The following is a 12,763-nucleotide window of genomic DNA, read 5'->3' on the forward strand; positions in this document are numbered from 1 at the left end:
GAGGACATACAAATGGCTAATAGACATATGAAAAAATGCTCCACATCACTAATCATCAGAGCAAATAAAAACCACAATGAGATATCACCTCACCCCAGTCAGAGTGACTACCATCAACAAGACAAATAGTAACAAGTGTTGGAGAGGCTGTGGAGAAAAAGGAACCCTCATACACTCTTGGTGGGAATGCAGACTGGTGCAGCCGCTATGGAAGGCAGTGTGGAGGTTCCTCAAAAAATGAAGAATAGAATTACCATATGATACACTAATCCCTCTCCTGGGTATCTAGCCAAAAAATCTGAAAACATTTATCCATAAAGACATGTGTGCTCCAATGTTCATTGCAGCTTTGTTTACGGTGGCCAAGACATGGAACAACCAAAATGTCCTTCGATAGATGAATGGATAAAGAAGTTGTGGTTTATATACACAATGGAATACTATTCGGCGGTAAGAAAAGATGATATAAGACCATTTGTGACAACATGGATGGATCTTGAGAATATAATGCTAAGTGAAATAAGTCAGACAGAAAAAGCAGAGAACCCTATGATTTCACTGATATGTGGTATATGAAGCAAAAACAACACAAGAACAAGACAAACAAATGAGAAACAAAAACTCATAGTCACAGACAACAGTTTAGTGGTTACCAGAGGGTAAGGAGGGAGGAGGGTGGTAGATGAGGGTAAAGGGGATCAAATATATGGTGATGGAAGGAGAACTGACTCTGGATGGTGAACATACAATGGGATTTATAGATGATGTAACACAGAATTGTACACCTGAAATCTATGTAATTTTACTAACAATTATCACCCCAATAAACTTTTAAAAAATAAAATAAAATAAAATAAATCTCCAGCTCCCAGATCAGTCTCCAAGAGATAGAGGCCCCGCCCCTGCCTGTCCTTGACACGCCCTCTGGCCAGACCTTGCCCCGCCTCCCCACGCCTATCACCGACTCCACCGGGTAGACTTCCGGCGTGGAGGTCTGTCACGTGGCCGGATATGGGAAGTGGTGGCGGAGAGGTTACTTCCAGTTCACCGCTCCTTGGGGGACGCATCTTAGTATCCGTGGCCGCCCCCGCCGCATCTCGTCTCTGTCTTGGATCAGCCGCCTCTGGGTCGCGCCTTGCGGTAAGCCTTGGGCCGCGGCTGCCAGTAGTGCCGGCGGCGGACAGACGAGCGGACTGGCGGGCGCCATGGTCTGAGGAGGCTCCTCAGTTCCCCTAGAGGCTCCTCTCCCGGGATCTACCTGTCCCTCCGTTATCAACCGTCCCTTCCTTTCCCCGCCTGTCTGGGTAAGGCGCAAAGCCGGCTCGCAGCACCCGTCAGCTCTTTTGTCCTGGCGCTTGGGAGAACAGTCCCCACGCACCTCTCCGTGGATCCGCCCGCAGCAACCCTGTTTCCTTTGGGCGACACGGCCCTGATCCTTTGCTCTTCGGCGTGGGCCGGGAGAGGAGGGCGTGACAGCGCCTTCCCCTTTGTCCAAATCCACATTTCCTGCTAAGTGTCTGGCGTACGCGTCCCTGTGTCCGTGCACGGTTTTGTCTTCCGGGTGACAGGGCTCCACGCGTTGAGACGTCCTGAGGGCCCACGGGGCCCGACGCCCACAGGCTCTCCCAGGGACCGGCTCCTTGTCACGCAGTGTGAGGTCCAGCCGAGTGTCAGGAAGCAGGAACCCACGCAGAGTAAGCCGTGTGTGTCGGCCTCTGGCATGTGGTCAGACCTGGATTCCTAAATCTGGAGATGGGTTTGGGGGGATCTCCAGTGACGGCTTCATTGACTTAACAGAAAAGGACGCTAAAGCCTGTAGAGTTCATCACTGCACCCTTAAAATGTAAGTGCGATGGGGGTCCCTCAGGGACACGTGTGTCGTGTTCACCACTGTAACTTGGAGCAATGCCTCCCGCTTAGTCGGCATCAGTGTTCACTGACTGCACGGGGTCCTGTGGTGGCTCTCGTTACGCCCACCTCCCTCAGGAGGTGTGCCCGGCCGCCCTCTTCCCCCACCTACTCTACTTTTAAGCAAGGAGGGACTGTGTGGTAATTGTTGACCACTAGCAATCATTCATTTGACCAGTTTTTACTATTCAGTTGAGGTTAACCTCAAGAGGTGTTTGTTAGGTACCTACTAAGAAAACATAAAACTACGCCGGAGTGTCTCTCTCTCTGTCTCTCTCTGTCTCTCTCTTTCAAGAAAGTTCTTGAGATCCACAAACTTAGGATTTCAATCAGCAAGTGCTTGATGGGTTAGTTAATACAGGAAGTGCTGTAGCAGTTGAGAGCAGAGATCACTTTGCATGAAGATCTTTATTGCATCAACTTCGTATAAACCGTGACGTGTGATTTGGGTTTGGATGTGGGAAAGCACCTAGGCAAAGAGTTAAAGACCAGAATGAATGACAGGGTTTGGAGTGGGAGGTTTGTGTTTGGGAACTTGAGTGAAACATTGAGCATGTTGTGATGAAAGCTGTTTTAATGTCACTTGTTTGTTGAGGGACTTGGAGTCGTGGAAGCTTGCAAAGAGATAATCAGATACTGTAGTGTTAAATATAGTTGATGTGAACCTGGGTTAGTGTGTTGGCAGTGGGGACAGAATGGAAGGACAAATTATGTGTAGATGAGGCGAAATCAACAGAATGTGGTAGCAAATTTCATGTTGACAATGGAGGAGGAGAATATGCCAGATTTTGAACCTGGACATTTGTTTATAGATGTGAGAGTGGGAAAGGGGGACTCTTAGAGAAGCAGCAGTTATCATGTTATTTGGTACTGTCATTTTGGTTAATTTATTAAATGCCTGCTACGTCTTTGCCACACTAGATCTTTGCCAAGGTCTAGGATTACAAAGATAAGTAAGACATGGTCCTTGCCTACAAGGAGCTACTTTTCATACAACTAACTAGAAAATATCGTTTAAAAGTGGTATGTTAGCAGAGTAGAGAGGAAATGTTAGAGCAGTAGTAACGGAATTCTTGTTGTGTGTGTGACGGCTTCACAGAAGAGATAACATTGTAGCAGGACTTTTGAGGGATGAGTTGGAATTTCCCAGGGAGTAAAGAATTCCAAGAAAAGGAAATTGCATGAACAAAACCCAGATATAGGAAAGTAAACTGACCAGTATCTTGTGTAGCTCGGGCATCGAATGGAGTAGAGCTTTTAACATAGTGTGTAGGCCATAGAACATACTGAAGACTTAGTAACAGGGATATTTTGTAATAGGCAGAATGGAGTGAAGATGTAGAGAGAGGGAGAGGAAACAATTGGGGAAAATTGTACTTCATGGCTTCTATATTCTCTGCAGGGTAAATGGTGAAGTTCATTTGCAGAGAGGTAGGAGGTAGACACTGGAGTTGGGGATTGAAAGAATAAGGATTTGCAACAACACTGATGGGGAGTAGGAAGAGGAATCATTGAAGGAAATGTTCAAGAATTGCTGAGCAACACTGAAAGTTTAGCTTTGACTTGTCTTAGACATTTGTAATGAATGCAGTGAACAAGGACATATGTATGGCCTTCTTAAGCAGCATTCGTTAGCCCAAGAGAAGTGGAGAGTGGAAATTGGTAACGGAGAACTGGTCTACAAACAGAGCAAAATAATTGAAGGAGTACTAATGAAAATGTGGGTGTAGAGAAATGAACCCTGCTTCCAGGCTCGGTTGGAAAAGAAATTAAGCTGGAGGCCAGATGGGCAAAGAAAATAGGAAGGAGAGGGAGGTTGGAGGACTAGAGGCTGAGATGCGGTGAAACAATTTTTTGAGTTGGAACAGAGATCAAATTTTCACAGATTGAGAAAAATGGAGGAGATACCTAGTTTGCAAAAGTGTCATTTTGTTATAGAAATTCATTGTAAGTCATTTATTTAAAACTCATAATTTATTTTCCCATAGATATGGTGTTAGAAGTAGAATTTCCTAAGCAAGTTCACACGTGAAATACTACATTTCCTTCACAAAACAGTAATACACTCATGAGCGTGCACGCAGATATATATATATCTATATATATATACATATATATGTATATGTATATTCAAAAAATAAAATTGAAAAGATTTTTTAAAATATTTAACTGAAGTTGGCATTTTAAAAAGCATTGAATTATATGAGAAAAAGAAGATAAGTAGAAACCTATTTTTTATAACAGCTTTATTGAAACATAATTCATATATCATAAAATTCACCCTTTTCAAGTATATAATTCAGTGTTTTTCAGTATATTCGCAAGGTCATACAACCATCGCTACTATCTAATTCCAGGACATTTTCATCACCCAAAAAAGAAACCCCACACCCATTAGCAATCTCTCTTCATTCCTCTTTACCCCCAGCCCCTGGCAACCACAGATCTTTCTGTCTCTATGGATTTGTCTACTCTGGACATTTTATGTAAATAGAATCATAAAATATGTGGTGCAAAAGTAATTGCGGTTTAAAAGATTACAAATAATTACAAAAACCGCAATTACTTTTGCACCAACCTAATTGGCTTTTTTCACTTAGTATAATATTTTCAGGATTCATCAGTGTTGTAGCATGTATCAGTACTTCGGTTTATTTAATGGCCAAATAATATTCTACCATGTGGTAGAATATTTTATTTTGTTGTATCAGTTCATCAGCTGATGGACATTTGAGTTGTTTTTACTTTTTGGCTATTGTGAATAAAGCTGCCCTGACTATTCATGTATACATTTTTGTGTGGGCATATTTTTTCAGTTCTCTTGAGTATATAGCTAGGAGTGGAATTGCTGGATTACATGGTAACTCCATATGTAAGTTTGTGAGGAACAACCAAACCGTTTTCCAAAGTGGCTGCACCATTTTACAGTCACCAGGAATGTATGAAAGTTCCTTTTTCTCCACATCGTTACCAACACTTGTCTTTTTAATTTTAGTCATCTTGGTGTAAAGTGGTAGGCATCTCATTGTGGTTTTGATTTGCATTTTCCTAATGCTAATGATGTAGAGCATCTTTTCATGGGATTATTGGTCATTTGTATATCTTTGGAGAAATGTTTATTCAAATCTTTTGCCAAGTTTTTAATTGGGGTATTTGTCTTTTATTGTTGAGTTATAATTGAGTTGTAAGTGTCCTTTATATGAGAAATTTAATGTTAAAAGATTGAGCATGGGTTTTAAATTTTTTTCTTTTTTTTTGTATTACGATATCTGGGTAGCACTTCCAAAGATTTTAGAATTTGAAAGTACTGGTTCTCTAATTTGTTTTCCAAACATACAGCTTTTTATTTTTATCATGTATGTGTGTTAATGTATTAAATCATTTTCCCTATGTTTATTAGCCATAAATAAATTATTTTTAATCGTAAATGGAACAATAAGATAGAATGGTTTTGAGAATGAACTTAATACCTATATTCTGATTTTTTTCAGCTGAATAAAGATGACAGCAATCAAGCATGCATTACAGAGAGACATTTTTACACCAAATGATGAACGCCTGCTGAGTATCGTCAATGTCTGCAAAGCAGGAAAAAAGAAAAAGAATTGTTTTTTGTGTGCCACAGGTGGGTATTTAGTAAGAAAAAGTTCTTGTTTGGCATTCTTTTATTCCCTCGGGAACTTTTCCTCCTTGTTTTAAATATTCTCGTTGTCTCTGTAATTTGAAAAATGAGCCCACGAATTCAGTTTTTAAATTGTTTTTAATTAAATGTTGAGTAGTTACAAAAGAATTTCTATAGCATAAATATATAAGGTGTGAAGACTAACCATAGTGTGAACACTTGCATACCCGCCACCTAGTATAAGAAGAATATTACCATTACCTTTGAAGTTTCCTGTGTGCCCTCCCCTGTTCCATTCCCTTCCCTCCCTCATTAAGAGGTAACTAGTATCCTGAATTTTGATTTTCTATTTCCTTGCTTTTCTTTATCACTTTACCATGTATGTTTGTAGTAGCAAATAATATATTGTTAGTTTTGCATGTCTTTGAACTTTGCCTAAATTGAATCATAGTGCATGTGTTCATTTGTGATTTTTTTCTACTCAACATGATGTTCATGTTTGTGATTTTTGTCTGTTGTTTCATATAGCCATAATTCTTCCATTTTCACTGCTGTGTAGTAGTCTACTCTGAGAGTACCACAATTTACTCACGCATCTGATTAGTGATGAACATGAGGTTTATTCCCAGGTTCTGCTATTCAGATAGCACTTCTGTGAACATGTTTGTGCTTGTATCCTGGTATATACAGGCACTAATTTTCTAGGGTCTGTATGTAAATGTGGAGTTGCTGCATCATGGGCATGTGGATTTTCAGCTCTAATACCAGATTATTTTCAAAAATAATTGTGCTGGTTTTCACTCCCACAAGCAGTCTGTGTTTTCCACATCCTACTCAAAACTTGGTTATGATATTTGGTTTTGACACGTTGTTTTCAGTCTGGTGGGTATGAAATAGTATTTTGTTGTGGTTTTAAACTGCATTTCCTTTAATTAATAATGAGATTGAGCCTCTTTTCATGAATTTATTAGCCATTTCGTTTCCTTGTCTAAGAAATTTGCCTCTTTAAGCCTTTCGCTTATTTTCCTATTGTGTTTGTTGTCCTTTTACTAATTTAAGTTCTTTATATAATCTGGATACTAATACTTTGTTGGTTATGTAGATCCTATTTTGAGGCTTATCTGTTCACTTTTTATGATGGCTTTTAATGGAATTTATAATTTTAATGAAATCAATCAATCTGTTCTTTTATGGCTTTCCCTTTTTGTTTCTTATTTAAGATATCTTTTTTTACCCTAGAGTAATAAAAGTATTCACGTATATTATCTTATTAAATTTATTATCTTATTATTATTATACTTCTAAAATTTTTGTAATTTCACCTTTCACATTTTAATCTTTAACTTACCTGTGTCCATATGTGTAGTGATGAGTGTGAGCGTATCTGTTTCTGGATTCTTTCTTATATCTGGTTTTTATTTTGTCTTATTTTGATACTTTATTCTTGCACCTAAATTTTAGCATCAACTTGAGAAGTTCCATAATTTGTTGGGATTTTTATTGGAATTGTTTTGGATCTGTAGTTCACTTTGGAGAGAACTTGCATTTTTATGATAATTGAGTCTCGTCCACGAACATGGTACAGTTCTGCATTTTTCTAGGTCTTCTTTAATGTCTTTCAGTAAGGTTTGTGGATTTAAAGGCTTTCAATAAGTTTCATAGTTTTAACGGCTTTGCACATATGTTGTTGTATTTATTCCTAGGTATTTCTTTATGTCTAGATTTTTTGATTTTTAAGTTATTATCATAATAATAACTTATTAGCATTAATACAATTTTCTAAGACTTAATTTTTTAGAGCACTTTTAGGTTTACAAGAAAATTGAGAGGGGGGTGAAGAGATTTCCTATATACCCCCTGTCTCCACAGATACATTGCCTCCCCCTTTATTAATACCGCTCACAACAGTGGTACATTTCTTACCAAGAATGAACCTACATTGACATCACAATCACCCAAAGTCCACAGTTTACACCTTAGGGTTCATTCTTAGTGTTGTACATTCTGTGGGTTTGGACAAATGTATAACAACATATATTCATCATTATAATACCACACAGAGTAGTTTTACTACCCTAAAAGTCCTTTGTGCGTTTTTTCTGTTCATATTTCTCCCTACCCCTGGCAAACACTGGTCTTTTTACTATCTCCATAGTGTTGTCTTTTCCAGAATGGCATATAGGTTATATGTGGAATTATACAGTATGTAGCCCTCTCAGATGGATTGTTTCACTTAGTAATATGCATTTAAGGTACCTCCATGTCTTTTGATGGCTTGATAGCTCATTTCTTTTTAATATTGAATAACATTCCATTGTCTGCATGTACCACAGTTTTATTTATCCATTCACTTACTGAGGGACATCTTGGCAATTATGAATAAAGCAGACATAAATGTCCATGGGCATTTTTTTGTGAAGACGTACATTTTTAACTCCTTTGGGTAGATACCAAGGAGCAGAGTTGCTGGATCTTATATTAAGAGTATGTTTAGTTTTGTATGAGACGAACAAACTGTCTTCCAAAGTGGCTGTACTATTTTGCATTTCCACCAGCAATGAATGAGAGTTCTAATGAAAGTGTGTGTTTTACTCAACAGTAACAACTGAACGCCCTGTGCAGGTGAAGGTGGTCAAAGTCAAGAAGTCTGATAAAGGAGATTTCTACAAAAGGCAGATTGCGTGGGCCCTTCGAGACCTTGCTGTCGTAGATGCCAAGGATGCTATTAAAGTATGTTGGGTTCTTTTAGGTTTTGACCTGTGATCAAAAAGTGCCTTTCATTGTATCACATAGTATTATGTCTTCTAAAATGATCACATCTTGTTGGTTTGGTCTATCAACTAACCAAGAATTAGTCTAAAGTGTATTAATCAACCTTCTACTCTCCCTTCCTCACTCTCAGACTACTAAAAATAAGTACATAGTATGTTTGTTTCATTGTTTTTTGAGCTACAATTATGTTTGTGCACAAATTACATAAACTAGAGCAAAATGATATCGACTACATTTCCATATTTAGATCAAGATTACTTAGTATAAATTCTGTAAATTAGTACAGATTTTAAAGTAGTGTGTTGTGTGAGTGGTTTTTAAAAAATCATTGTTCTGGTAAAATCTAGTTCAAAATCACATATAATATAACCAAAGTGAGTCTTTCTTAGTACTTAGGAATTAATGTAGAGTCACCAGCTGAGGCAGCCAAGCTGGCCTTTTGAAGCCGTGGTCTGATGTTTATGGCTCAAGTAAAGGAAGTGGTATTGAGTTACATAGCTTATTTTTAGGAATTTAAAGAATAAGATGTAAGAATATAAATCTTACACCTTTCATTTAAGCCATATTCAAACTCCAAGTCAGTTGAATAAGATGATAATCATGTTAAAGGACCACCTTTATTCCTGACAATTCAAGGCTTTTCATAGCAATACCCTTTCTTCAAAGAATTCTGCAAGTTAAGTTAGTTGCTTTCTCCTTCTCATCCATTTCTAGCTGCCCTCATCTTTCTCTGCGGCCCAAGGTCACCTCCGCAGCTCCTGAATGCAGGTACTAAATCCGCTTGCACTGTCCATGGGGCTAATAGCAAGGTTTATGTTAATTTCATTACAGGTGTCCTTTGCTTTAACTCTACAAGTCTCATCCATGTATTACAAAGACACAAAGAAGTAAAAGTTACGTTTGTAGAGCAATCTGATAACATAAAATTCTGGTGTAACCCTGACCCTGGTACATACCTGTGAGAAACTAAAAGCCAGACAAAATGACAGGCAGCATTGTCAGGTGCAACATAATTTTTCAATGAAGCAAAAATAACTTAAGGAGAGGCCTGCATATCTGTAGAATTCAGATTTCTTTCAAATATAGAGAATTCCTCTAAGTGTTTTCGGCAAACTGAGCCTTTGCTTTATCCCTAAGGAGCACCCAATTTTTAGAAACATATGAAAATAGGGTTTGGCAGGTGGTTTGAGTCTGTGTGTGTATATGTGTTTGGAAAGAAAATTTAAATGGGATTTTTTTTTAATTTATTGGGGTGACAATTGTTAGTGAAATTACATAGATTTCAGGTGTACAATTCTGTATTGCATCATCTATAAATTCCATTGTGTGTTCACCACCCAGAGTCAGTTAAATGGGATTTTTTATAAACAATTGAATAAATTATTTAACAAGTAATTTCTGTTACTATGGGGAAAGATCAAGAGTAGAGACTTTTTGGTAGGTTTCTGTTTAAGAGAAAATACTTTAAGGGCATTTTAGGAACACACCTTTATTAAAAAGCCTTTCTTCCTTTAATAGTTTTGCACTTTGCAACCCCATTGACTTGCATAATTTGCTAACTTTGCTGAATGCTTATTTGAATGTTTTCTTACAGCTGATGCCTCATTGCTGACTTGCTTAGTTGATTTTTTTTTCATTTTACGTAGGCACCTTGGTGTGTGTATGCTATATATGGATATAAAACATAAAATTTTTATACGTAGCCTAACATTATTTTTATACATTAGCCTAACTGTCACACATTGATTTGTGTGAGTGTTGACACTAGAGCACTCAGCTTTTTTTATGGCATTATGGGAAATATTCCCAGGGAAGAGACGATTTCCCATCAAGTTTCATATTAGTTGCCAATATTCTTAGATTTTGTTATAAGTAATAATGCAACTACCTTTTCTGCTTATTGAGATATAAATTAAACTGATTAGTGGTTCCATGCTACTGTAATATTGTACCACAGGTCAAGTCCCTAAATTATGCCATGTCTTCACAGTAAAAGTCGGATATAACTTCCCTTGCCTTTAAAGTAGTTACATTTTGTTCCCCCTAAATAACACTTTAAATTAATTGAATATAATTAGCCTTCTGTAGAACATTAGGAACATTTGAATCTATTTTTTAATTACTTGGATGTGGAGAAAAGTATACATCCATATGTTTTAACTTTTTATATACTAGTCAAGTAGTTCTACATTCAAGGGAGACTTAGCATGAAATTATTCTGGTAATGTGGCTCATGAGACTCATAGAGAGCATAGTGCAATTGCTTCACATCAGTTGAGCTTCTTTTTGATGTTTGAAACACCTTTAATCATTCTGTATGTTCAGAATTGAAAACAGATAGGAGCAGTCCCTGCTTTTTATCTGATTTGTTCTTGAAAACCACACCAGAATATAGATTGTATTTTTTTCTCATATGTTATAATTAGAAGATATATTCTTTATCAAGGAATTAGTTCAAACCACAGTTATGAATAGTAGTACATTATCAAAGAAAACCCCTACGCAATTTAAAAAGAAAAATTAGGTCCACTTCAAAAGTACAGACCGTTGTCCTCTTACAGACTAGGAAGCTGAGACACAACGTCATTAAATAGACATCTTATATTTCTACTCATAGACTTACGGGGGATAGGAAGAAAATTACGAAAACACTGTGTTGTTTTTTTGTCCAGCTTCTTTTGGGAGGTAGACAAAGTTTTTACTATAAATTGAATTTTCTGAGCCCTTCTGTGCAAGTCACTTAGCTAATTTTTAATGGTAATGATTTCTTCAACTTCTTTTTGTTTTTTTGAGAGAATATATTTTACAATATTGAAAATGGGATATGATAAAAAAAATTCTCTTTTGTATATTTTTATTTCAGGAAAATCCTGAATTTGATTTACATTTTGAAAAAATATACAAATGGGTTGCCAGCAGCACTGCTGAAAAGAATGCATTTATTTCATGCATTTGGAAATTAAATCAGCGCTATCTCCGGAAGAAAATTGATTTTGTCAATGTTAGTTCGCAGCTTTTGGAAGGTAAAGTTAAATAAAAATATACATGTGAAACAAATGTATCTGTAAGTGATTATATAATTTGACATTATTTAAGATAATAAGAACATTGAATAACCTGTTTTATAGAGTAATTTCAAAATAACTTATTGTAGAAGTGATCCTTTGTTACAGAAAATTGATACATTAAATTAAATAAATAAAAATCATGTTTAAACTTAATCCTCAAAGATAACTGCTATTAATATCTTGTTAGATATTCTTCTAGACTTTTCTCTTAAATGCATTTTTAAATAAAGAAATTTACATTGTTTCCTAACATACTTTTTCATATCATGAACATTTTTCATGTTATTAAATACTTACCCAACATTATTATTTTTTTTAATTAAAGTTCATTGGGGTGACAATTGTCTGTAAAGTTACATAGGTTTCAGGTATGCAATTCTGTAATACATCATCTATGTATCACGTTGTGTGCTCACTACCCAAAGTCAGTTATTCTTCCATTACCATATATTTGATCCTTTTTACCCTCATCTACCACCCCTCTCCCTACCCAACATTATTTTTAATGGCACCATATTATTCCATTGTATAGATATACTATAATTCATTTAACTAATCGTTTAGTTTTAATTTTCCAATCTTTGCTTATTTTTAAAATGTCTGAGATGAATATCTTTGTAGCTATATTTTTGTGCAGAGTGTAGGTGTAGTGGTTAAGAACACAACTCAAGCGAGACTGCCTGGGTGCAAATCCTAGTTTTGTCACTTACTAGCTCTGTTAACTTGGGTTATTCTGTATTTCAGTTTTCCATGTCTCAGAAATAGAGATAATAATAATATCCACCCCATAGCATTGTTGTGAGGATTAAATTAGTATATGAACATAATGAGAACAATGCCAGATATATAGCAAGTACTCAATAAATATTAACTATTATGTTATCAGGATAAAATCCTTCATTAGACATGAAGTTAATTAGGATAATTTTGATTGGTGTATCTTCAGGAACGTTCCTAAGGATTATTTTGTGTTACAAGACAAAACTCTACTGTTGATTTTTGGAAATACGAGATTTTATTCTTTTAAAATTTCTTTCATGACGACAAACATTGTAAGAAAATGGTTCTTTGTGCCTTGTGGATGCAATTTGTGTTGTATTCTTTATCTCGAAGAAAGCAGTTGAAATAACAGCTGGTATACAAATGAACAGAATTGTTGCCCTCTCTTTTTAAGAAAAAAACCTTAGATTTGTCTTAAATTATGTATTAGGAAACTTAGATTCATCCTAAGTTGTATATTAACAATTAAAAATAGATGCTTCTATTCTGTCAGGATGAAACATCTGAAAATTGCCAATATTCAACCATTCTGACCTATAAAAATGGAAGTTTCAGATGCTTTACACTATTCCTTTACTTAGTCACTTGCCTCTGTCTTTTCTCTATTTTGTTT

The 12,763-nt window shown here is 36.4% G+C and overlaps 1 protein-coding gene across 34 annotated transcripts in view; it reads left to right on the plus strand.

Moving 5' to 3' along the window:
• Positions 1–962: 962 nt before the first annotated feature.
• Positions 963–12,763, plus strand: part of EXOC1 (exocyst complex component 1) — a 52,015-nt gene continuing 40,214 nt past the window's right edge. For 9 of the 34 annotated variants that reach the window (XM_081065190.1, XM_081065169.1, XM_081065172.1 and 6 more), the window contains exons 1-4: positions 1,008–1,304; positions 5,400–5,533; positions 8,130–8,260; positions 11,166–11,325. In XM_081065190.1, the coding sequence (XP_080921316.1) occupies positions 5,410–5,533; positions 8,130–8,260; positions 11,166–11,325 (415 nt within the window). In that variant the 5' untranslated portion in view covers positions 1,008–1,304; positions 5,400–5,409. Of the gene's footprint in view, positions 1,844–5,399; positions 5,534–8,129; positions 8,261–9,016; positions 9,071–11,165; positions 11,326–12,763 lie in introns of those variants that run through there. The other 25 variants (XM_081065196.1, XM_081065184.1, XM_081065177.1 and 22 more) reach the window with 13 other exon arrangements.

The sequence above is a fragment of the Rhinolophus hipposideros genome (genome assembly GCF_964194185.1).
Source record: "Rhinolophus hipposideros genome assembly, chromosome: 1".
Lineage (NCBI taxonomy): Eukaryota > Metazoa > Chordata > Mammalia > Chiroptera > Rhinolophidae > Rhinolophus > Rhinolophus hipposideros.